The sequence below is a fragment of the Arvicola amphibius genome, chromosome 13 (genome assembly GCF_903992535.2).
Source record: "Arvicola amphibius chromosome 13, mArvAmp1.2, whole genome shotgun sequence".
Classification (NCBI taxonomy): domain Eukaryota; kingdom Metazoa; phylum Chordata; class Mammalia; order Rodentia; family Cricetidae; genus Arvicola; species Arvicola amphibius.
The window spans coordinates 40,205,143-40,231,845 of NC_052059.1; the positions used below are offsets into that span (position 1 = coordinate 40,205,143).

Here is a 26,703-nt window from a genome sequence, read left to right on the forward strand (position 1 = left end):
GTAAAATAACTATCAGAAAGTTTGATATCTTTATTCAGAAAAGTGATTTAACTGCAGGAGGATGATCTTTTGAGAGGAAACCCCAAATCTTTTACTGAGCAATTCCGTGTAGTCCAAGGTTTATAATGCCGATGAGATTCTTCCACCTGAAGCTTTTCATGCGTTCAGGTATTTTGCATGATGCCTGATGTGGTCGGTGATGAAGGTTGCAATAAAGTAGTAGCTATGATCATAACCCTGGAAGACAAAATAAGACATTGTTCTGTACCATTCAGAAACTCCGACATAAATGTCTCTCTTACGAATGAGTAACAAACTCTCCTGTCATTTAATTTGCTTGTACATGCTCCAAAACGACAGAATCTGAGGCATGTCACCTGATGTTCACCTTTGGCCTTTACATGCACAAGCACACATGGGCACATGTACCCCCATGGAAAGAGGAAGAAAAAAATTCTCTTACCCATGTCCTATCTTTATTTGAGAAGAAAGGAATTAATTCATCAAACTCTACATCCAATGAATCTACTCCAATGAAAACCACTGCTATAGGGGAAGGAAATGCAACCTTCTCTTCTCTGAGTACAAGGTAAGTAGCTTTGAAAGAAAAACATTTAAGACTGGACTAACGTCTAAGAGTATTAAAATATCAATGGCCTGGGGAACAGCACGACCTCAGTTGCAATTTAAAAGCAAGGTGGAATAAACTGTAAGTGACGGAAGTCTAAGAACTCATGTGTGTGTGTATATGTATGTATATGTATGTATATGTATGTGCTTGAACAGTCTCTGAGGGGGAAATGAGAATTTTTCTAAGCATGTAAGATTAAAAACAACCCTAACAATATCATCAAGCTTTCACTGGAGAAATAGGGAACTGCCTACATTTTCTGAACATGAGTCAGTACATGTTCTCTTTTCTTGCAAAAAGGTCTGGAAGGTCACTCTGGATTCATCATGATTGAAGTTCCAATGCAGATGCATCCCAGTAACTTAAGAGTAACCTGTCTTCGAGTGTGGAAGAACATCCAAGAGGAAAGTCATCATGACCAAGACTGTGCCCTAGAATTACTTGATTTCCCACCTCTCAATAATTAGAGTTATGCCTACTGCCTGCCGTGAAGGACCAAGAAGGAGTTTTGAAAGTATCAACAAGAGGTAAGAGAACACGCTGACTACTGAAGTTCTGCTGAAGGTAGACAACGGGAGCTAAGCATGCCATCCTGGGTAGGGTTCAGTTTCTGGTTACCGAGCTTATTAAATGAGCGCCTTCCACTACATTCTTTGACTAATTAGTCAGTTTGCCTTGTCAAGCAGCTTGTGTAATTCCCTATATTTAGCAACACTTGAGGGGCCCTTTCTCCTCCACTCCAAACTCTAAATGGAAAACCACTCAGTAGGAAAGCTGGCTCTAAGAATGTAAACCCATTCTTTCTGTCTTCAGTCAATTCTCAAAAGGGAAGCAGTGCTCCACCACACTATGGATCTCTACATCAAAAGGCAGCACCTCCCTACATATTTTCTAGATCCAATTAGAAAGGCTCAGGTTGAACTTGGAGTGAATAAAGAGCCATGAAAGACTTTCATTTGCTTATTTATCAGTTAAGAGTCTAGGTGCTAGATAACAACCTTACACACAGCCACAGAGATGGGCAGAGGTCAAAACAGCCCCTGAATCTTCAAAAAAGCCCTAAAACTTGAGCAGAAAGGCTAGCCTCCCCCTTTTCTCTTTTCTAAGAAGGGGGTGCTGTTTCTGGATGTTTCCTCAGCATTAGGCCACTGAACTTTTCTCCCCATTCCGTAACTTCAGTAACTAAAATCAGGGCATCTAAGGTCCTACTGTCATAATTGGAGTGTCTGAACACTGCCAGAGTTCTGGTGCATATCACGGTTTTTCAGCTTAGATGCCACAAAGCCCCAGATTAAAAACTATATGAAATAAATAAATATCCTCATGAACTAATCCTTTCCTCTCAAGCAATCTTCTTTGGCAACTGACAAAACACAAATATAAACTGAGGACATCTGACTTGACAGACATACAATGAAGACAGTTAAAGCATAGAACTGCAGTCATTTTTGTCTTTCTTTTTATATAAAACCTGTTTCCAGCTCCTGTTCAGAGATAGTTATACTTATTAAATGAATAAACCAGTAATTAAAAAATAACAAACAAACCATAGCAAAAATCAGATCAAAGCAAACAAACCAAAAGACTTAACCAACAAAGTACCCCTCAGACCTGCAGAAATCTAAGGTCAGGAAACTGAGCAGGGGTCTGCAAGTGGCTCTCTGTGGCCACCACCCAGCAGTGCCCACTCACTGTTCCAGTTACAGCACACCTACCGAAATCTGTTTCAGGCTCTGCAGTTACTCCTCCTGCCTTTGCAGGAAGGAAAATGAATGAAAAGATTGTGCCTACCTATAAGATTGTAATTGGTGACTTTAGTAAGTTCCTTTGATTTGGGGAAGAATTTACTATTCTGTCTTGGCTCTTTCTAAGGGAGCCAAACGCATTTCTTCATTGCTTGGGATAGTTAGGCATTTTAGAAACTAATACACTGGTTTATGTTTTCCCCCAACAATGTCAACCGTGTTCTAACTCCAGGTTATTGTTTTAACCAACTCCAGATATTTTCAGACTTTGCTGGACCAGAAGCTTCCCAGCCTCAGGGGAAGCGGACAAAGCATTCAGCATGCTAACGCCAGGCAGCTAAGGTCATCTGGACAAGAACAGAATTGGGTTTCACTCACAGCTACAGTTGACGTAGTTAAACATGGTGCCAAACTTACAACCAAACTGGAATTGGGGTTTCTTAGGTTGGCTATTGAATTAAGTGCCAACTGTGATGGGAAATGTTCAAATAATCCTAAAAAAATGCTATTACTTAAGGATGAAATACACACAGAGACTTAATCAATGGAGATAAATATGAATGTGTGCATACACACACACACATTTTTATATGGTCCACATGATCAAACCACCCTTGTAAACATGGAGTTACTAACTCAGTGAAAGCTAGAGAGGTAGCAGCTACATCCAGTCTCCCCTTGTGCTAGTTCTAATTCATCCCTTTGCTCTTCAGAACACTGCCTAGAAAAGCCAGAAAGAGGACGGGCCAGAACTTGTGGCCATGATCTTGTTTAACAGTCCTGACTCCACCACACGTTATGACCTCAGGTAAGAACTTTACAGTGCTGCTCTAAAGCTGACATACGTGTAAAAGATGAAAGTGCACAGAAACAACCTCACTGGCTCGTGTGAGGGCTGCAGACGAGTCCGTGCCGTGAAAGCATGGTGCGAACTGTGGTGAGCCACGCTGCACACCGCTGCATTTATCTGGGCATTTGTCATCACGGCTACACTTTAGTGGACATGTCAGACACGTCACCGTTAAGCTTTAACAAGTAAGTTTTTTATAAAACATGATCATATGATTTTCAGTGTTCATTTTTCATCTTGAAATGAATGTTTTGTTTATATTATATTCTGAGCCACATGAGTATTTTTAAAAACTAAAAGTAAAATTTCTAAAACCAGAGCAGCACAAAAAGGTGACCCAGTGGACAGTCAGAAGAATTTCAGAGGGAGTTTTTTTTTTTTGCAAGCCAACCACAACTCCCTCTCACAGTAGCAGGATCCCCAGCACTTGTAGACCACACTCAGTCTCCGAGGTCATGGTATACATGAAGCCTAGTAAAGGAGAGGCGGGCCGTATTCTTGAGTGCCAGCAGTGAGTCTGTGGGAGACTATGCCATTCAAGCCTTAAACTTCTTGTTTCCCACTGCCTGACAACAGGCAAAACTGCATTATTTTTCACTGTCAAGGGCTTTCTTATTTAATTTGGCCTTAGGTATCACACATTTCACTCCAGATGCCTAAATGTAACTAAAGACTCCTGCGGCCAGCATCATCCTCTGTCCTCAAGTAGCTAAAATAAAATCTAAGTTGTACATAATCTAGCTTTGTAAAAGTCTTGCTCTGTAGATAAACAAAGGTCTCCCAACACTTGCCTCCTGTAGCCTATAAACAACAGGGATTTTCTTCTCTGTGCAGGCAGCTATGAAGTTATCAGGGAGTAACTGCCCATTTGTAAGAAACTCGTCATCCTTCCCTTGATCAATTAATATGTCAATCTGGGAACCTGAAGAGGACTTCACGAGACAGGTTGCATCGTACGCCTATAAACAGAAGAAATATTAAAATTTTACAAGTGTCCAAAACAGTATTTTCCAGAATATACTATACTAGAAGCAAAATTAAACTCAAAATTATTTTAACTTTTAGCCTAAATCACTCAGACATCCAATTTAAATTTTTATAAAATTAATTTAGAGGTAACGGTAACTTAGAAATATGAAAGCAATCACCATCAGAGAAAGTAGCATCAGGACAACTTCCATGATTCAGAACAACCAAAAACCAAGGTTACTATTACATAGCTGTCCCCGGGCACCTGGGGATTGGCTGTGGAACCCATCCAAGGATGTCAACACGGCAATGCTTCAATAACTTATATAAAATAGCAATGTTTGCATACAACCCACACACCTTCCCTAGTACTTGAAATTACTTACAGATTACTCCTAGTACCTGCTACAGTGTCAAGGTGAGGTAGAGAACAGAGACGATGAGGAAAGGTCTGACCGTGTTAACTACAAATGTGACTAAAATGAGCTTCTTTTGGTTTAATCTACAGATGTAGAACCTACAAGCATGCAGGAGTTAACTATACAACAGTCAACATATGTAATTATGTAACACACATATACACACACAAATACATACATGGTATATATACATATACATATAGATGTATCTATAACAAACCTAAAAATTTAAGAATGAGTATTTCTTAAACATTACCTACCTTCCATTTACTTTCATCTGGTCCCAAATATCCATTAAAAACTTTTTTGCCCCAAGGACAGAGCACTGGGTTGCAAATTGGAGCAAATGCTGACACAGACTGAGAGACAAAGAAAATTTAAGAATAAGTTATATGTTGCTAATCAACTATGGATGCATATAACTTGCAACTCTGATTTAACACAAAATCCCTGCAATTGTGGCCTCTTCATACTACAGCTTTGTATAATTTATTTCAAAAGCTCACTAACTGAAGTGCTTCGTGCACACCATGCCTTAGAAGTCAGTTCAGGTATAAACAAAAGTTTGTGTTCAAGAGTTTCTACTCTTTATTCCCGCTGAAAACTGATCTGTACTGATATAAACACTGATGTCTCCCTTAGTGACGCTCTTGCTAAATGAGGCTTCTCTTAAGTGTAGCACGAAGCAAGGAGGACTGCCTTCACACAGCACCGAGTCTCGGGGGGCAACAGTGCGTTTCTCAGCTCTAGACTTCTCAATGTTCACAGGCTCATGACTACTCATTTCTAAAAAACAAATGAAAAATTAAGTTAATAAAATATTTAAGTTTACTTTCTACCTTAGACAATAAGTTCGCTGACTGTACAATAACTGGAAAACTGAACCCTTATGTTCTAGCGTTGGGTTAGGAAGCTGCTACGAGTAACACCACATCCCTCAGTCTTTCCAAAGGAAGGAAATAGATGAAACCAATCTCAAGATGCCAAACACCCTGATTTAAAACACGCATCCCGCTTTTAAGCACACTTCATTTCAGTTGCTGAATTTAACATTTCAGTTGTGGCTTTTCCATCTTGTCTCATTAAAAGAAAAGAAAATCTACAAAGCCTTAAAAAAAGCGGGGTTTAGGGCATGAGGGATCAGAGATGTGAGAGATATGTTTCAACCAAATTGCATTTCAGCCTCATCCAGAGCATTCATAAACATAAAATTCTAAAATATGAATGTTCTCCACTGTAGGCAATCAAATTCAGCATTACAGAGATGTTTCTCAAGTTGAAGCCATGATAGACAGATAGTGTCACATAATAACAGTAATCAAGACTAACAATCCTGAGGAAAAATATGTTCAAAACTATAGTCTGAAAAAAAAAAAACAATGAAAATATAAGCTGTATTTTCTGCTGCTTCTACCAGGCCAATGAGAACCATTCTGATGGAATTTCTATGATAATAATTGTATAGCATGTATCACATTTGATCAAGTTTCAGCCTACCTCCTGAAACCCCAACCCAAGAAATGTTTAATCCCTGACTGATTCTAAAGCCAGTTCAAAATCTCTGTCTTTGAACATCCCCATTATCAATGAAGCTTATTGTTATCTTACTTTGTATTTTCCAGGATTTTTCAAAGCACAAATCAGAGCTCCGTGGCCTCCCATGGAGTGACCAAAAATAGACATCCTCTGTGGGTCCACTGGGAAATTGGCATTTATGAGTTGTGGAAGCTAGAAAGAATTTAATGATATGATTAAGATCTTAGAGGAAATATTAGACTTTTCCAAAGTTATATATAGCAGTGTGATCTGGTGCAGATCAAAAGCACAGTGGCTTGAACTGGTGCAGATTACAAGAAAAACCCTCAGGTGGAAAGCGGTTACTAATGTGTCACTGAAAAATATGCACCCAGATGTTTTATAAATCAATGGATAAAGTTAAGGATATGATACAGAAGAACATTCGAAACATTCTGACCCCCACCCCCGTAATTATTTATTCAGTGTGTGTCCCCATGCATGTCTGCACTATGCCCCTTATGGAGTCCACAAGACAACTTGTGACAGCCCAGCTCTCTTCTTCAGGTGGCTTCTATCTTGCTATAGAATTCAATCTTCAGGTTTAGCAGCTGACGTTGCTAATCTTATAAGAAATGAGTACTTCATGGAGAAAAGCTAGGCAGGAAGGTTATTTGTTATGGTAAATGCGTTTTCAAAACACAAATGTCTTACATTACGAAAAAATATAAAGTACATGGACAATTATGAAATCATTCAAGTTAGACTAATACTGAAAAATACTTATAAAATCCAGCTAACGCGAATAGGATGAAATTTCCTAATAATATAGTCTCAAAGTGCATGGAGACTGGAAGGACCACAGCCAAAGGCAGCCAGAGCCTTAAGACAAATGCTTCCAAGAAAAGGGCAACAGCCAGAGGAAGTGTGACCTCTAGCATATGCAGAATACTGAGTGGCTATCATCCTCAAAGCAACATTCCCTGCAGAGAGCTGCTAGCTTGCAGAGGTTCTCCACCTGTAGGATGCCATCCCCCGAGAAGGGGTTCAAAGGACCCTTTCACAGGGATCGCCTAAGACCACTGAAAAACACAGATAAGTACAGTAGCAAAATTGCTGTTCTGAAGTAGCAATGATATAACTTTATGGTTGGGGTCAGCACAGCATGAGGGAGGAACTGTATTAAGGCTGCACCCCTGGGAAGGCTGAGAACCGCTGCTCTAGAGAGAAGAAACTCAGCCCAAATGTATTGGTTCAAATTCCACTGGGCCACTGAAAACTCACCAATCTAGCTTTACAGGTTTGACCTGGATATGCAAATTGTACCTCCCGCACCACTACAGTAAAGTCATGTGGAACAATACAGGGGGGGAAGGAACTCAGAACCCATCCTACCAAGAAAGAATTACTGACCCATGCTACATTCAAAAAGACTACCTGACTTTATTTTTACATCTTAAATATCTTCTCTTTGCACATTTCCTAAATTTATGTTTTCTATTGCTCAAGTAATTTTAGGATTGTCCTGTGTTCCATTAACTTCTGCACCCATTTTAGTCTACTGAATTTTCCCTATGCACCGCCCACAGATCATCATCATTCCTACCTTGTTCCCTATCTCTCTTTTTAACTATAACATCTTGTAGCTTTAACAATCTTTAATCCCTGTGGGATCTTAGCAACATTCCAAGGCTCCCCATTCCTTCTACTTTTCCCTCCTGGTGTCTGTCTCCTCTGCTCAAACACAAATCCATGTACTTCCTCAGCATACTTCTTTGGAGTCTTAACTTTAGCATACCCCATACTACCTTTGTTCCTTTATGACTCAAATATTAAAGTTAAATAGATGACCAACTATATTTGCAAGTGGGCCTGTCTAGCATTTGTAGTTGCTTCTGTAATGAACAATATTCTTGAGAATTATGCCTGGTGCCCTTGGTCATGTGATCTGAAGGGTTAGCCAAGAACTACATCTTAATCTGTGGAGGAGAGACACCTCAATCCTACTACAACATTGCCCCATGTAAACCTTGCAAATTCTTCCCATGAAAGTATACAATCCAACCTATGATGTATATAATACAACCTATGAAGTAACCATAGGTACACAAGTTCCAATAGGAAGAAATATGAGACACATAAATCAAGGCAGTATGACACCTGAAAACCAAAACCAAACAAAAATCCCCGAACAATTCCACAGTAGTGGATTCCATCAGAGTGATTTAGAAAGAATCTCAGACAAATTCAAAAGGACAACTGTAAGAATGTTTAACAAAAATCAAGAGAACATAGTAAACTAAATGAATTAAAGAACATAAGTAAACAAAGTAAACAAGGAAATCACACATTCATGAGGCTACAGTAAAGAATAAGCCATGGTATAATAGTGGATAAACAAAGAGCAAGAAAATGACAGAAATTGATACATACTTTTCAATTAAAAAGTGCTCAGAGCTAGTGAGAAGATAAAAGTCACTTGCCTCTAAGACTGACAATCTGACAATTCTGAGCCTGAATCCTAGGACCTACACATTAGTCAATATATCAGAGACATTTGCACATCAATGTTAACTGTACAATACCTAAATTATGGAATCAAACTAGGTGTCCATCAACAGAAGAATGGGTAACAAAAAGTGGTTCATATATATGGAACTATATTCAGCCATGAAAAATAAAATAACGATATTAACATGTTAACAAATTTAGATAAATCCTGTTTTCTCTCATTTGTGGATCCTAAATACATAATTGTGGATCCTAGATACATAAAATCACTTATGTGATATAACGTGAAGAAGAAAGCAGGGTGTCCAAATGCAACACAATGTTGTCATCTACAGAGGTCACACGTAAGAATGGCACAACCAAAAAAAAAACAGACTCACATACACTTTCAGTGAGTTTGCTGTTTTGTTGAGCTGTATTCGTAGCTGTCCTAGGATGCATGTGGCCATGTGCTGCAGGCTGGCATGTCTGATAGAGGAATAACTAGCAGTAAGGGAGCAGAGACGTTAAGAGGTTGTGTGCGGGGGTATTGCTTGTATGAAAACGTTGAAACCTAGGATAATGTACAATGAACAAATGCTAACAGGAAAAACTGCACCAACAAATCAATATATAAAAAATAAGTAAAAATTTTAAAGCTCAGAATATAGCAAAGCATAATTGCTATCTAGGGGTTAAATTATGGGTGCCTGGGTGCTGGGGTGCCTCAGTGGTGAAGTTCTTGCCTAGTATGCATGAGATCCTGAGTTTGACCCCAGCACCAAAAACAACAAACTCACCACAAACTATACATGACTAAGATTTCAACTGTTTCTGAGTTTTTATTATATATGTGATAAAATCCAGGAAAATACATACACTGCATATCAACATTACTAAAGAAGTTATGCTTTGCCACTTGCCCTTTCCAATCAAGCCCTTGCTTCCTACATAAGATACCTAACTGAACTGGCTCCAGAACATAAAGGTCTGGTTCATGTGTTATTTTCTCAGATAACCTGGAAAGTGTGCACAGACCTACATATAATTATAAAATCATTTAAAATCCTACAGTTGTAATATTAGCAGACCTTGGAATTTTTCCTAAATTAAAATTGGTTTTCCAGTGTCATTCCTATAACTTCTCAGGTTTGGAAGGGCTCCGTAAGGAAAACCAAACTCTCAGTGGTCATCAGTCAATCATTACAGGACAACTGAATTACCTCCTCGGTTACGTAAGAGTACATTCTGTAATTTGTTTTCCAGGGGTCTTCAGTGGCATTCACGTAGAAGCCCGCACCCGTGCCGAAGTCCCAGCTGTCATCTTCTCCTTTAATGTTGCAGCCACCTAGCAGGGGAAGGGTAAACTTTTACCACTCTATGGCTGCTCCCCGTGCTCAGTAACGTACAGTGGCACCTACCTATAATCTCAGCACTTGGGAGGCTGAGACAGGGTACTCGCTCATCGCCCAGCCTGTGAGCCTAGGCTACTTAGTAAGAGAATGACCCCACCACACACTGTTCGCTGAAGATGTGCATCCACACACAGTGGAGCTTTCACGAAACAGTGTGAACTCTCCTCTACTTTTTGAGATACATTAAGGGATTCAGCTTTCTGGGTCCTATTCCCTTGAGTGGTACATGGCACTTGTTCTGGCCAGTGAGGTGAGAGGGAAGACTTCCAAACAAGAATTCAGGAGGCAAGGCAAGCTACCCTAACTTGAACATCCTCCTACACATTCTGAAAACACGTATCTTTATTCCGTTACAAGAAGCTCGTGTGCTCTTTATTTTCCAGGACTGTGTTGTGATGCTTTCCCTGACGACCCTCCTGGACTACTGACACTTCTGTAAGTCTCTTCACCACTATGAGGAGACAGATGTCAATGGTGACAATCATTATCTTGAGCTGAAAATGTCCCCGAATGTTCTCTGGAATTATTTCATCCTGTTTCCCCAATCTACTCCCAGTATGGCATTTTAGAGTCATGATGTTGCTTGAATGTTCAAAGGGTAATGACAGCACAAACCTAGAATGAATTATATAATGGGCATTATTCTACTTACAACTTAGACGTCTGTCTGTAAGGCATTTTGCACAGGACACTTACGGGGACTGGTATCTGGAGCAATGACGACAAGGCCGTGTTCTGAGGCAGCTTGCTGAAAGCCAGACTTGGTTATGAAATTTTGTTCTGTGCAAGTTAAACCTGAAGATGAAAAAGGTTGTTATGTCAAGCTACACTGTGAATATTCTACAAGCTTTAATATTGTACTATACAGTAAATCAGCTAATTATTAGCTACTGAAGACTGATATGAGAGTGGCCAAGTAAACTAGCAATGATGCTTGAGCTGAACCTAACCCGGCAGCACTTTTCCAAAGGTCAATGCTGCATATCTGAACAGTAGCAAAAATGAAGCTTACGGAAATGCATATGCTACAAATTAACTATCAATTATTTATAGTTATTAGCCCACAAGAGAATAGAGACTAAGCCTACTCATAAACAGTATTAAATTAACAAGACACAAAGTTACAAGTAACATTAAAAGTAACTGAATGCTCTTGTGTAGCATGGATAACAAAAACACAGAGACACATATTGGGGTTCAACCTGAAGATCAGGAAAACAAAGCAGCCAGCCACTAGAGAGATCTTACCTCCACCAAGGCTCAGATGAACAAAGAGGCGATCCTGCAATGTTCACCAACCTCAGACTCCACACTCCAGTGAGTCCCTGTCTCTTCCCCTTTACAGTCCTCTTTCCACCCATATTGCTCCTGTCTCCACCTCCCTAGTGCTGGGATTAAAGGTGAGGGATCCCAATTGTGTGAGCTCCATTTCTCTTTTAGACAGACCCAGTCTTGTGCAGTCCAGGGTGGCCTTGAACTCGTAGAGATCCGGATGCCTCTGACTGCTGGGATTAAAGGTGTGTGCCATCACTGCCTAGCTTGTATGTCTGACTAGTATGGCTGCTTTGTCTTCTAATCTTCAGGCAAGCTTTATTTATTAAAACACAAATAATATACCTTATATTTTGCTCTAGACCAGGGTTCAGCATTCTGCCCATTTAGAAAGTTTCTTGTCTTCTTTCTAATGCATGCATCCTTGTGTTCCAGTTCCATTTAATAGTGTTCTGTTTGACCACTAGAGTCTTTGCAAACTCCAGAAATGCTTGGACGGGTACAAATTACGTATAAGTTTTCCAAACCCTTATCACTGAGTACTGAACTTTATGTTCTCAGCTAAGTGACTTGGTCTAATTGTAGAGGAACTACAATTGTAAAGTGTAATTCTCTTAAGTCCGAAATTATTCTCAAGATAAAGCTATAAAACGGAGTAGGACAAAATTTAAAATTTTAAAAAATTTATCTTATTACTTTTTAATTATGTGTGTATGTATGTGCGTGAGTACAAGTACCTGTACCCTCAGAATCCAGCAGAGGGTGTTAGATCCCCTGGATCTCTAGTTATAGGAAGTTGCTAGCTGCCTGCGTGAATTCTAAACGCCAAACCACTTGCTCTAAGCCGCTGAGCCATCTCTCCAGCCCCACCCGAAGACTTTTATAAATGACTCAAGAAATAGATAAGTAGGTCACAATCAAAAAGCTAGACAAAATGCCTTTATGAAATTCCAGAGAAGAGCACTTACCAGACAGCCAGTAGAGTGCAGGACACTTGGCACTCTCTGCCCGTGGAGGCAGGTAGACAGCAAGTCTCATTTTACATTTCAGCTCAACACTGCAATTTTAACAGCCACAAGAAGTATTAATGTGCTTCATTAATCAAGACAAAACTAAGTTAACAATTAAAAAAAGGAAGAATACACAGTAAAGAATTTTTAAAATGTGATTTAACATTTAAAGTAAGTACCAACATTTAATAAATATACCATACTCCTTTAAAAGAGAATGGAGCCGGCTTAGTATACTGGGCCTATGCTCTGAGGTTGAATAAATTTCAAAAAATTAAATGTAATTCCCAATGTAGCATGAAAAAGTCTGTATTTCTAATGAGATATGACATACCAAAGCAACTTCTATAAGAAATGAATTCCAAAACCATGGCTCTTCAGTTCTACATTTGCTGCTGAGCACTAAAATGTGCCACATCCTTATCTTCCTCTGTGATCACTAATATCCTGTCAGAGTTACTCTGACTGCCGCTAGATAACTTTGCTTCCTGATCGCTAGTCCTCAGTTCTCTCTCTAGTCCCTCACTAGAAGCATGCCGCCCAGCTATTTCAGTACCTAGAAAATATGTGAAAACTGTCTTCATTCTCTCCATCTACATGATGTGTAATCACGATAGGTTCATCCGTCAGAATTTAAGGCACCACCACCGTCTCGTTGATTTGGGCATGGCTCATGAACTAACCAGTATCGTAAAATAAAATCTCAATCCATTTTCTCTTCTATACGTTTAGAAATTTTCTTTGCTCCCAGTGCTCTGATACGTCATAGCATTGTGGTGTTCTGTACTGGATAGCCTTTTCAGTCTGACAATTTAAACCATGCAGTTGAAGAATTCTAGAATTATCCCTCATGGTGAGTTAGTATACACCGTGTGGGTAGACACACCATGGTAACTGTGTAGTGGTCAGGATAGCTTGTAGGAGTCAGTTCTCTCCTTCCACCATATGAGTTCTGGGGTGTGTAGTTTTAATAAGAATGCCCCCTACTGACTTATATATTTTAATGCTTAGTCACAAGGGAGTGGCACTATTTGAAAGGATTAAGTGGTGTGCCCTTGTGCAGAAAGTGTTTCACTGGGGGTGGGCTTTGAGGTTTCAAAAGTCCATGCCTGCCCACCTCCCAGTCTCTCCTCCCTCTCTCTCTCTCTCTCCCTCTCTCCCTCCCTCCCTCTCTCCCTCTCTCTCTCTCTCTCTCTCTCTCTCTCTCTCTCTCTCTCTCTCTCTCTCTCTCTCTCTCTCTGCCTACAGATCAGGATATAGCTCTTAACTACTTCTCCAGCACCATGCCTGCCTCCTGACATGCTCCCCACTATGATGATAAAGGACTAAACCTTTGCTAAGTTATGTGGTATGTGACTATCTGCATTTATGCATCTGAAATATTGTCCTGTCCTCTGATTCTTTGTCTCCATGTGTATGTGTGTATGTTTAATGCATTTACCTAAAACACAACAGTCAGATTTCAGACAGTGGTAGAAGCAAATATGTCTGTTTAAGCTGCCAACTTAATCAAGTCTAGGTTTCTTTGCTATATTAGGAGATCTACAAGGAAGATGTTCTCTAATTTTTAACAACACAGACAAAGTTCCAGGAAATTTTAGAAGACCATCAAGCCACAGCTTGAAGATCGCTTGCAGGCTCTCCTTCTTCTCAGTGAAGACCCTCTGCAGGCTCTTCTTCTCATAGTGCCCAAGCCAGAAACAATTAAATGTGGTGAAATTCTCAGATACACAGTGGGCATGGGGCAGAGCAGGCAGGTTTATAAGCGGAAGTTTTATTTAAAATGATAACAAAATACATAATAGAACTGAATGAGAGGTCTCTACAATTGCATCTTAAGCGCTTACCTGTCATGTTCAAAGACCTTCTGGAGCCCCCCGAAGCACCTGCTGCTGGAAATCTGCTTCAGTGCCATTCTCCTCCTGTGGGTGAGGATAAATCCCATTCATTCTAAAGGCATTTCATCCCTAAAAACCTTGAGACAGAATTGATCTCGGATCCATTATCTAAACACAACTGTTTTCATACTCACAGGTGTGCTAGCCACACTCATTTCTAGAAAATGTCAGCACTTTGGTATGTCATCTGTGAGGTTTGTTGTCGTTACTGTCGTGGACTGTCTGACAGATCTTAAGTTATATTAATTTAGAAAACTACTAAGCACTTCCAGCATCACAGGCATTTTTTTTTTTTACATGCTGAGGCATCTTTATATGTGTGTCCATTCTTATAAGTTTCTGCAAGAAAGTGACAAGCTATCTTTAATCAATATTTCTCCTCTCAAACAAATTAACAAGCAAACATAAACTCTTAGCTGTGAACTAAAGGAAGAACTTGTCAGGAAATTTTGAAGCATGGCAATTAATTTCTTTTCTCTTCAATGAATCTGGTCATCACATGAAGATAAATTTAAACATACATATTACCTTTCAACAGAAAATGCATGGGAAAAACATGGAATATTTTTAATCATAAATACCTATTACAAGAAAAGAATCAACTGATTCTGGTGTGCACCTCACAGAAAGATTTCCTCCCACCCCTAGAAGCACCACTTAAAATATAAAGGAATAGGTTTTACACCCAGCACCTTCAGACACCAGAAACAGGTGTTACACTCTGGTAGTCTCCTCAGTGATGTAACTGGGTGCTGAGTGGGTGCTGCTATTCCAGGCTACTCTTAGATGTGCAACATCAGTTTGAAAAGCAAATTTGGAAATGTCTTTACACAATTCTAAATGAGAGTAATGTTCCTCCGTCTTTAATCCAGATACTTAGTTGTACATTGGAGGAATGTGATTTGAACTTGGTGGGCAACATCGGTGATGCTACTCATAGCTGCTTTGTGGTCCTGCCACCTAGAGGACCATGAGCTCTCTGTTTTCTTCTCTCTCTCTCTCTCTCTCTCTCTCTCTCTCTCTCTCTCTCTCTCTCTCTCTCTCTCTGAGGCCAGATGAACCAATTCTATAGGGTTAGGGTAGTTACACATAGAGAAAGTACCCTTTGTTCACAGATATCTTGGTTTTTAACTTACAAAATATTAACTCTTAATGACAAATTATTCCATAACATGTTATTATTCTATTTAAATTTCAGTTATTCTCAGTCATTCTCAGTCATGTTTCTAAAACATTAACATTACAGAGGCAGACAGTATATATATTTTACACACACACGAGACTGGAGAATACAATTTATTTGCTAAATGATTCTACAATGAAGTCTTCTTTCCTTTGCTTAGCAGAAACTACATCTGCTTCCTTAAAACATGGCTCATTGAGCACATATTTGGTACCTAAGAAGCACCTAATTATTGTGATTTGTAGAACTGACGAGTAATTTTTTTGAACTTCATTTTTGATACTTTTTTGTATCATTTGAAACTGTTACTTGCCTATCTGAATAAACCACAAGTACTTTATTTCCTCTGCTTTTTGATTGTAGCTGAATTCTAAATAGAATTTTTTACTTGGCCAGAAGAAACATGGTTAAAACCTTTTTTAAAAAAATTGGTAGAATGCCCAAAAAAAAGAGAGAAAAAAAACTTAACATTTTCTCCTTTTATTTGTTTTATAAATTCAATCTTAAATCAATTAAACAAGTGATTATATTTAGGTAATTATATTTTTCAATAAAACCTTTCTGTGTGAAAATTAACAACTGTTTTAAACCATACTATTATCTTTTTTAACTGAGTCACAAATAATGAAACTTAAATTTACCTGTAAAGTTGCTACTTGTTCTTTCTGTCTGCACCAAAGGGCAATGGATCTAAAAAGAAGAAACAGATTGTGATCAGAACATATTCCACCACAGCACAGACTACCCAGAGGTTATACACACTGACATATTTCCAACAGAGATACTCTTTTGAGGGAGGTCATTATTGACCTGGGAAATATAGCTGATGGGATAAATACGTCAACCCCTTAGTCTTCCTTAATAGACACAGTCAGCACAGAGAGGATCTATGAAAAGGTTCTGCACCCGATAAGCTTCTCTGCTGATGTAATAACCCAAATCAGACCAAATCAAATTAAACCAATTTAGAAAAAGCTCAGGTTTAACGGATACCAATGCTCCTGGATGGCTTTCCAGCCCCCCAAAGAGGAGCAGGGAAGGAAGACCGGAAAACCACACATTTGTTCTCTAGGGTGCTATTTAAATATCTGGTGGGAGTAGTCTTGAGCATTTGTGGTTAGGGGTCATCATTTGGCAGGTTCTCAGAGGGGGAGTCTGGACTGAGGCAACTCCCAGGGGAGAGGGCTTGGGATGGAACTTCCACCCCAACAGTTTAGTCAAGGACATATGACATATATGATGGTGATGCTGTATGAGCTGAAACCGCAAACACACACATAGCTGTAGAGGGAAGACAACATTCAGTGAAAGATTTAATAGAACCATTTGCAATGCTCAGTGAGATCTTTAAATCTTTAAAAACATAAGAACAAACACTAAAAGGTATAGCACAATTAATAAAAACCTAGAGACAAAAATTGAGGTTCAACCTGAAGGTCAGAAAAGCAAAACAGCCAGCCACTGACTGGCTCTTACCTCTACCTCAGTCCAAAGTAGCGATGATGCCTCCAGGAATCTCAGAATGAAACTGAGACTGGGAGCTGTCTCCTCCCATTTTATATTCCTCTCTAGGGCTGGGATTAAAGGCGTGCACCACTACTGCCCAGTTTTCTATGGCAAACTAGTGTGGCTACTAGGATTAAAGGTGTATGTCACCATTGCTTGGTCTGCAAGACTGACAGTGGGGTTGTTTTACACGCTGATCTTCAAGCAAGCTTTATTTATTAAAATACAAATAAAATATCACTACAAAAAGGTTTTTATTCATAGAGAGGAAATCTGATGGTTATCAGTCACTTATCAAATTTAGGACTAAAAGGGAAAGTAAACAAGATACACTCTCCTCTCCAACTCCTAAAAATAAAAGCCTCATGCAGGCCTCACATAAGGCATGCTGGGAGAAGGCGTTGCTACTGTGGGAGAGGAGAGAGCCCTATGTGTACTGCCCCCAGGATCTTCCAGTGGGATGAAAAGTGGAGGAAGGAGACAGGAACACTGACGGGACTGATCCTGTGTAATCAGCTGCCTATTGTGGGAACAGGTCTCCGTTTTTATAAAAAGTTTGTAAAACTTAAAAACAGGAAAAGAAAAAGCTGATAAAATAAGACTGCAACATATTTTGCATACTTGCATAATGTTAAATAGTTCTGAAAACTACAAAGTTTATAAAAGAAAAAGTTAAATTTATTACTGATTTATTATCAGTAAGATGTTTTAAAGTAAATTTAGTACAGCTCTAAAATCCCTAGCATCCCAAGCATTCAGTGTCACTTCCGTTCACTCACTGCGGCACACCAGAGCTGCTCCTGACTTGGAAAATCCATTTGCAGTACGCATGCTTTTCCTGGCATCCTGTTTTGTTTTTTTATCTTTTATACCACATTTTACTTCACCTTCTTTATGTGTAGATACACAATTAGTTACCACTGTGTTAGAATTGCCTACCATAGTCTATACATTGTACATGTCCACAGCCCATCTAGGCCTAAGCTTATCCTGGGATGCTCACACACATTTCTCAGGACCTAGCCTAGTTGCTAAGCAATGTATGACTATTTGCCATAAGGCTTAGGGTTTGGTCGAAAACCTTTGACAATGAACACACACTTTCGCTGCTTCACAATGAATAGGCACTCTCTGCTGCTTTGTGTTTGTGTGTGTGTGTGTTTGGTACAAACTCACAGTAACAAACACCATGTCTCTACCCAAAGTCTCTCCTTGCCCAAAACTCTATCACCTCCCTGCTTTCCTTGATCTCTTAGCATACTTTCCCCCTAACTCCCATTCCCTAAATTTCAATCAGAGTTTCTGGGTTAAAAAAAAAATCTAAATCTGCCTTTTTATGTTCAAATTTTTAAGCATTACTTCCAGAAATCGCTAGGTCCTTCTGCACCTTTCTGTGGAGACACACAAGTCGTTACCACTGCGTTAGAATTGCAGATCATATTTTATAGTCAAAGAACCATCTAGGCTGGCCTAAGCTCATTCTGGGAAGCTCACCCACAAATGAACCCTCTTAAGAAAACATTCTCAGGGTCTAGCCTAGTTGTTAAGCAACCTGTGACTGCATCTGTTCGCCACAAGGCTTAGGGTTTGGTCACGGAACTTTGACAATGAACACAACTCTTGCAGCTTCACAATGAGTCGACATTTTCGGCTGCTCGGGGCGGGCACAAACTCAACAGTACTGACCCGCATGCATTTCTTTACTCAAATCCTCTTCTGGCCACTCTATTTCAGGTACACACACACACACACACACACACACACACACCGCCCCTGCCCACGTGCCCCTTTCCTTGCTCTCTTCACGTATTTTCCCCCAACTCAACTAGTTTCTGGGTTGAAAAATCTAAATCTGCCTTCTTATTTTCAAATTTGTAAGCATTACTGCCAGAATTGCTAGGCCCGTCTATCACCAGCTAGTAAAACCCCACACATTTAAAACTAAACTTAAGTTGTTCACCTTCAAGTCAACTTCCTTTCTTATTGGCTTGTTTTCAGACCGTTGCCTGGACAGCCTAAATGACATCTGGACTGTCTCAAAGTTTAACTTTAAAGATTCCCACTAGCAAGACGAACTCGGTGATGCGTGCCTTTAATCCAGCAGTCAGGGAAGCAGAGCCAGATGGATCTCTGTGTTCGAGGTCAGCCTGGTCTACAAAGTAAGTTCTGGGGCAGGCATCAGTTACAAAATAAAAATAAATAAATAAATTCCACTACCATAATGGCAATTATATATGGCTAATAGATAATTTAAAACTTAGTCTATTTTCTTACTAGTCTGTTCCACTACAAACAATACCGTTATAGAAGCCTGGGTGTTCATTCACTTAACTTCTTTCTCAATGAATGCCTTTAAGTAGCTCATCTTTAGGCCTAACAGAGCCTACAAAAATTGGTAGCAACTTTTGTTAATTTTCAAAAACTGCAAATGCCACCTTTCTGATGACCCAACCAGAAACGACCTATCGAGGACAACAGACACTTGAACTGTGAGCGCTGAGCTCTAGCTCCGGGGTGCACCGGCCCCGCGCGCTCCCGATGGCGCCTCAGGGTGAAGGGTCGCCCGGGCCCCAGTGGCGTCGCCAGCAGCCCAGGCGGGGTTCCGGGACAGAATGCTTTCCCGGCAGCGGGAGCTCCGCACCGGAACGCTCAGCACCAAGCGGCACTAGCGGGCACTCCACCCACCAACCCGAGCTTCCCAGCAAGCGCGCGGAGCCCCAGGTCACATATTGTTTCCAGCTACGCGGAGCTAATGCGATTAGCAGGCCCGGCGGGACGAGGCCAGCCCTGCCTCGGCGGGACGGCGCAGGGATCATCACCACTCTCGGGCCGCAGCCATCACCGCCGCACGGCTAGGCGTCTGCAGACAGCCACCCCCAGACCCAGGCCGGGGAGGGTGCCGGGGCTCGCCGCTTACCCCCTCTTACCTCGGGGAGAGACCGCTCCAGCGGTGGGGGTTGGGAGACCTAAGGCCAGAAAAAACGGGCGGAGCTTTAAACACGTCCGCCTAGAGACCCGCCCCTATGACCCTGCCCACCCAGGATGGCCCGCTCCGCCCTCCCCCTCAGACACGCCCTTAGAGGCGGGTCCCACTCTAGTCTCCGCCCTCAGACACGCCCCCTCCGTTGCCCCCCCCCTCTCTCTCACGGCCCCGCCCTCAAGGCCCTCCCCTTTCCCCCCCTGCAGCCCGCCCTCCAGGGCTGCTCCCATTCTGCGGCCCCGCCCTCAGGGCTCGCTCTCCCAGAGGCCCTGCTCTAAGAAAGCTCCCTGCCCTCTCCGGGCCCTGCCCCTCCTTCACGAGGCCATTCCCGACAGCCTTTTCGCGGGCTCCTCTTTTCACTCTGTATGCCTGGGTTAGCCAAAATGTGTTTGATCTGACGTTGGATCTCCTGATCTCTGCAGCACGCTTCAGATGTTTCCAGAAGTCAGCAAGGGAACGAAGCATCCAGTACACCAGCGGGCCTGCCGCTGTTACCTTGTGAGAAGGGCTTAAGTGTCACTCTTCAGTTGTTCAGAAACCTGGGCGACGTTTCAAATTTCCACCCCTGCCCCAAGTCTTGGGTGCACCTGCTTGAGCTGGGGCTTCCAGAGGGTGACACACAGTAACTCTATCAGTGTCTGGTTTTTTTCCCTCGATAAAAGTTGAACTGTTTTTAAGAGTTGCTGGTTAATCATTCACAGCAGATCTCTGTTCAACCAATTTAACCAGCAAGTGTACTTTGTTCAGAAAATTAAACATTGCAACTAGTTTTTTAAATCAGTATTTAGGCCGCTAGGTTGTTCATACAATGCACAGCCTGAGTTTGCATGGCTTAATGAGCATGCAACCCGTGCATTTGGAACAGTCGGTCAGAAGGACCTGGAGCCTGCTCTGTGTATAGGTGCTGCTTTTTAGTTTTGCTCAGACACCTGCACATTATGTGGCTAGTCTTGCTGAAATAACAAGGTGGTGAACTGACCACTATAACCTAAATGTGGATGAGCTGCAGCTTTTCTGTGTCATGTGACTCGGGTATATTTATGTACCTGTTCATAAAAGAATATTATATTGAGAAACTATTAAGGTGAATTTTTAAAATTTATTATTGTTATTATTAATAATGCTATGACTATTATTTGAGATTTGGTCTTAAATGTAATCCTGGCTAGCCTGGAACTTGCTATGTAGATGAGGCTGGCCTTGAATTTAGGTATCCCCCTGCCTCTGTCTCCCCAGTGCTGGAATTAAAGGTATACTCTACCACTCCCAGCTTAACACCTTTTAAATGTAATTACTGAAAAAGTAATTACCTTCAAACTGAGTCTCACAACCAAAACAATAAAAGAATGTCCAAGTCTGCAGGTTCTTTCTAACTCTTAAATGTTTGAGCAAAGTTTAAAGGGTGTTCAATTAGTAAGTTGAGTTCTTTGAGGTACAGACTAATTTTCTTAAATGGTTCTTGTATTCGCAAGAGGTAATAATAATCACGACGACACTTCTCTTTCAGGTAGCGTGAAATTATAGTAGATCAAAACTTCTATCTTCTAATATATTAAGAGTTTGCATTATTATTTGGGTATGAAAGTAAAGTAAGCTGAATGAGAAAGTAACGTTGATATTTCTGATCATAAAAATGTGTGACTATTAGTCATTTAAAGAAATATGTCCAAAATTACATAGAGTAGTGGTTCTCAACCTTCCCAATACTGCTGCCATTTAACACAGTTCCTCATGCTGTGGTGACCTCCTAGTCATAAAATTATTTTATTGCTACTTCATAACTGTAATTTTGCTACTGTTATGAATCATAATGTAAATAGCTGTGTTTTCTGATGGTCTTAGGCAACCCCTGATAGGGTCATTCGATACCGCCCCAAAGGGGTTGTGACCCACAGGTTGAGAAACGCTGACCTACAGGTATGTGACTGAGACTATTCAGTTTCTCAATTTGAATGAATATGAGCAGGGTGTAATCAACCAAGGCATACAAAGGAAATCCTAAAAGCTCAAACCTCCTTCAGATCTGTGGGAATGGAAATTGTCTTCGCTCTCCCAAAACTTTGTACTCTGGGGTGGAGCATAACAAGTTTATTCGTTTTGATTTTGAGAGTTGGGAAATCTTGTCCCTGGTGAGAGTTCTCTTCCTGGTTTGCAGAGGAGCACCTTGGGACAAATTCACTGCAAAGGGCAAGAGTGCTGGGCCCTTCAGCTTTTGTTAGGGGCGTTACTCACACTTGGGAGGACCTTCCTTCTCATGTTATAATCATCCACTTCCAAATGCCATCAAATTGAGGAATTAGGCTTCAAGTATAAAGCTAAGGAACATAAAAGTGGAGTCTGCATCAGATTAATATTTAATCTACAGAAGGAACCTGGGATACTGAGCATCTAGATGACTGATTCTAAAATACATGCTTAACCTGTAAAGTTAGCGCAGCTGGATCTGAGTCTAGTGATATATATACACTTGTGAGAACCGTATCTCTCCTCTCTGAGAGAATTTAATCTCTGCATAGGTCAGTGTGTGTGTGTGTGTGTGTGTGTGTGTGCGCGCGCGCGCGCGTGTGCATGTGTGTGTGCGTGCGCGCATTGGAAGTGAGTCATTTGTTGGTATTTTTACTCACAAACCTTCTGGCCAGAATATCTATTTGTCTACATGGTGGCTCAAATACATAAAGAAGTCCCACGAGAAAGAGTCAGGAACTGCATGCCCTTTCCCAAAACACACACACACACACACACACACACACACACACCCCTCATATATGAATGAGCATATGCATGGGAACAAGTGTTTGTATCCATGCCATATACATGTGGAGCCTGGAGTTCATTCTGGGTATCTCCCTCTGGCTCTCCACCTTGTATTTTGAGACAGGGTCTCTCATTAATCTGGAACTCAACAACTGGTTAAACTAGCTGTCCCGTAAAGCCCTGGAATCCTCTAGCCTCTGCCTCTCAGCACTGAGGTTACAGGTGTGCACCCTGAGGTCCAGCTCTTTTATCGTAGGTGCTGAGGCCTGAACTCAAGTCCTCATGCTTACACAGAACACTGTACTCCCAGCCAGCCCTCCAGACCTCAGCAGCTCAACTTGAAAACCATTGACTGCAAAACCTGATGTGTGTGTGTGTGCGTGCATGCACGCGTGTTCACGTGTGTGTGTGTGCATGAATAATAATGAGAGTTTTGCAACTTGTAGTGTGATTGTTTAAGTTTTCAAAAACATTCTTTTAATAATCCACGTTTTCTGAAGAGGTGATCTATTTCACTCATATTACATACTAGTGCCGTTAAAAATGTCTTCACCACTATGACTGTCATATTGTTTTTATTAATTGTTTTTTTTTTTTTTGTTTTTCGAGACAGGGTTTTCTGTGGCTTTGGAGCCTGTCCTGGAACTAGTTCTTGTAGACCAGGCTGGCCTCGAACTCACAGAGATCCGTCTGCCTCTGCCTCCCGAGTGCTGGGATTAAAGGCGTGCGCCACCACCGCCCAGCTGTTTTTGTTAATTGTTGAGAGTTTGTGTTCTTTTCTTTTATCGATTTTTTTCTAAATGTGATTTATTTCTGTTGACGTTTTGAAGCAGATGCTCTTGGATTTATGTTTGGACGTAAACATTTTTAATTTACAATATAGTCCTACAGGAGGAATTATTGGGTCAATTGTTCTGGACATTTTTATTGCTCTTGAAATCTACTGCCATATTTCTTTCTGGAAAGTTCATAAGTGCAGTGTTTATCATCCTCACTTTCATACACTGGGGTAATATGTATTATTATGAATTATTCCGTTTTAAAACTTTTTAATAGCTATGTGTCGTGTCAGTCTGTAGATGTGCCACATTTCACTTAACAAATGCCACCTTGGCCTGGTAACTAATCCTGTACAAACTATTGCAAAGCATAGTCATGTGAAATGCCACCTTGCTTTGCTCATTCTGGGGTACAGAAGTTAGACAAGGCACAAAGAGGGATAAATTCTCTCTGATCCCTGGTGTCTGTGGATTAACCATGAGATCCAAAAGCTGAGATGAGTCAAGAGTGGGGGAACGGAGTCATTGATAGGTGTTTTCACTCGCAAACCCGGCAGTGGATGCTGCCTTCTGGTCAGAGCATGTGCCTGTCTACGTGCTGGCTCAGGTACAGAAAGATGAGGCAGGAATTACCTGTCCTTTCCTAATATTACCTTGAAATGCTGATCATGGAAACCACAAGCTACCCAGACTACAGAAAGGAGGCTTGATAAACGGGCCAAAGAATCTGTGGACATGTGTTATGTCCACTATCACACTTATTAAAGACATCAGGCCACGTATTGATTTTATTCAGTACAAAACAGCAATACAGAGAGAGAGAGAGAGAGAGAGAGAGAGAGAGAGAGAGAGAGAGAGAGAGAGAATGAATAAAGCAAAGACATCTTAAGAAAGAAACTCATCAATCATATGGAAATCCATTTCTATCTTAATCCTCATCTCTAGGAATGGATATTTTGTATACAATATGTCTCTTTTATGTGTACAATAAAAAAAAAACCCTCCTCTGTGCTTTACCACCTGCAATTATATTCCTGTTGCTTTGACAGCAGCATTCCCGGAACAATACTTAGGCGCTATTTTCTTATATAAATGACTAAGCAAAAAACATGCTGTCTGCAGCAACCTTATATCATATGTATTAAGGCGGCTACAGTATAAAGCATTGGTTCCTTGAGCTCAAGGTCTTCTGTTGGTATTTTTCTTAGCAGTAATTTACATAAAATTTGTTTATTTTTCCCCAGGAAGCAGTATATACCTTATTTCTGATTTGGAGGGAGAATGTTTGGTAATCTTCCTTCGGTAATTTTTTTCAGGGGTTTCTGTGACCTCCACAGGCAGCAGAGTGCTGAGTGAGAGGCAAGAAGACAACTTAGCATACATGACTCAGTAGCCAGTGTTGGCTCAAACTTAGGGAGTTTGACCCCAAGTGGCTTATTTGGGGCTTAAGCTCAGCACAACGTGGTGAAAACTATTTTTTTTGTGATGGCTAACTCAGTCTCACATGCACAACAAAGCCTACACAAATCTCTTTGAGGGACAAAGTAAGCTAAATACAGACAAGGTGTGACTACATTGAGACTCTTTGTAAAGCACCTGTGACACCTTCCATAAAGATGGGGTCTATATATTGACTGAGAAGAACAAGGTTATAAGAACAAGCCTGGAGCAGGGTGGAACATCCCCAGCCACACAAATTGTGCAAAAGTCACTGGGCTAGAAAGGACATCCACTCCGGCATTCTGGGTGGAAAATAGATTTTCCATTCTCTCTTTGAAGGAACAACTTTGGTTTTTATGTATATTCCAGGCTCACCTAGTGCATGTCTATGAACAAAAAGACCCCTGTGCCCCCTACAGTTTTTAGAGAGTGAAGAGGATAGTCAAGTAATAAACTAAACAATAAAAATGATCTTGTTAGGAGCTAGAGAGATGGGTCAGAGGTTAAGAGCACTTTCTGCTCTTCCACAGGTCCTGCATTCAATTCCCAGCAACCACATGGTGGCTCACAACCATCTGTAATGGGGTTTGGTGCCCTCCTCTGTCATGTAGGCATACATGCAGGCAGAACACTGTATAGATAATAAGTAAATAAATAGTTTTTAAATGACCTCTTTTATTTGGGAACTGAGTTGAATACAAATTGAAGCAATCTGTCTCCAGACTGTCTATGATTTGTTAGAGAAAATTCAGGCTTTCAAGAGGAGCAAGAGAAACGGAAGCTAGTGAGTTTATACCAGTACCCATGGCTACCAGCCCAGACTAGCTCAGGCGAACATGACATAGCCAGTATCTTCCAATAATGGTTAAATACCGCTCTAGCCCAGTCGTCCACCTCCTAGAGCCCAACTACACAGCCTGGGAGCCAGTAATATAGTAACAACATTTGAAAATCATGATGTTGTGAGTCGGGGGTGGGAGGAACAGGCCAGATGCACTCCAGCAGATGTGACTTCTTCTGGACATGGAGAACATCTCATTCTAGGACCGGGGTGGAGGCTCTGTCTGCTCCCTTTGCCTTCAGTGTGAATATGTATTTTAGTGGGGGAAATTGAAAGGACCATCATGGTGTGGAGGGTTTGGGGGTCTCAGGGAGCATGAATCAAATTCTCAGGGGGATGAATGGTCCATCTTTAGCTCCTGGATCATAAAAAAAGAGCTTGATTAGTTGACAGAGAACAAAATGGAAGGGCATTAAAAAAAAAATACAGATCATCAAACCTGAGTTCCCCGAGTTTACATAACTGACCTAGATAGGCAGTTAAAAATGTAGTGATGTTTTTTAAAAAAAAGTTAGCTACCTATTTCACAAAATATTCACAAATAGGTGGAGGAGTAACTGAAACTAAGGGATATGAAAATACATATGAAACCTACTCTTTATAAGATAATTAAAAATTAAAATAGTATATATGAAACATATAGTATATATACACACATATGTGAGTTTGAAGGGAGACACCTCCATGGATGGATAAGGTTGCCTCTAGAGGCTGTAGACTATTAAAGACAAATCTCAGTGTCAGGTGTGGGATGCATTTTTAAGGAGTTCATGGGTTGGTCATGGAGGTTCCAGAGGTCTCCAGATCACTACAAGCTCTTGTCATTGCTCTTGGTCACTATGATGGCTATTCTTGGCTGTCAGTTTGGACATCTGGAATGAATTACAATCCAGAAATGAGGGGGCACATCTGTGAGAAATTGCTTTTGCTTGATTTGAAGTGGGTGAATCCACTTTTAGTCTGAACCTTTGAGGTAGAACGACACATGCCTTTAATTCGTTATGTC

General features: G+C 40.9%; 1 protein-coding gene across 1 annotated transcript; it reads right to left on the bottom strand.

The window, feature by feature from the left end:
- Positions 1-10: 10 nt before the first annotated feature.
- On the bottom strand, positions 11-20,533 carry Esd (esterase D). The gene is made up of 11 exons (XM_038309916.1): positions 20,379-20,533; positions 19,831-19,869; positions 16,039-16,087; positions 14,164-14,238; positions 12,275-12,363; positions 10,731-10,829; positions 9,843-9,967; positions 6,223-6,342; positions 4,875-4,973; positions 4,018-4,185; positions 11-237 (listed from the first exon to the last, which is right to left on the bottom strand). Exons 4-11 carry the CDS (start codon positions 14,229-14,231, stop codon positions 157-159), a joined length of 849 nt encoding a protein of 282 aa, XP_038165844.1. The 5' UTR covers positions 14,232-14,238; positions 16,039-16,087; positions 19,831-19,869; positions 20,379-20,533; the 3' UTR covers positions 11-156.
- Positions 20,534-26,703: the final 6,170 nt, after the last annotated feature.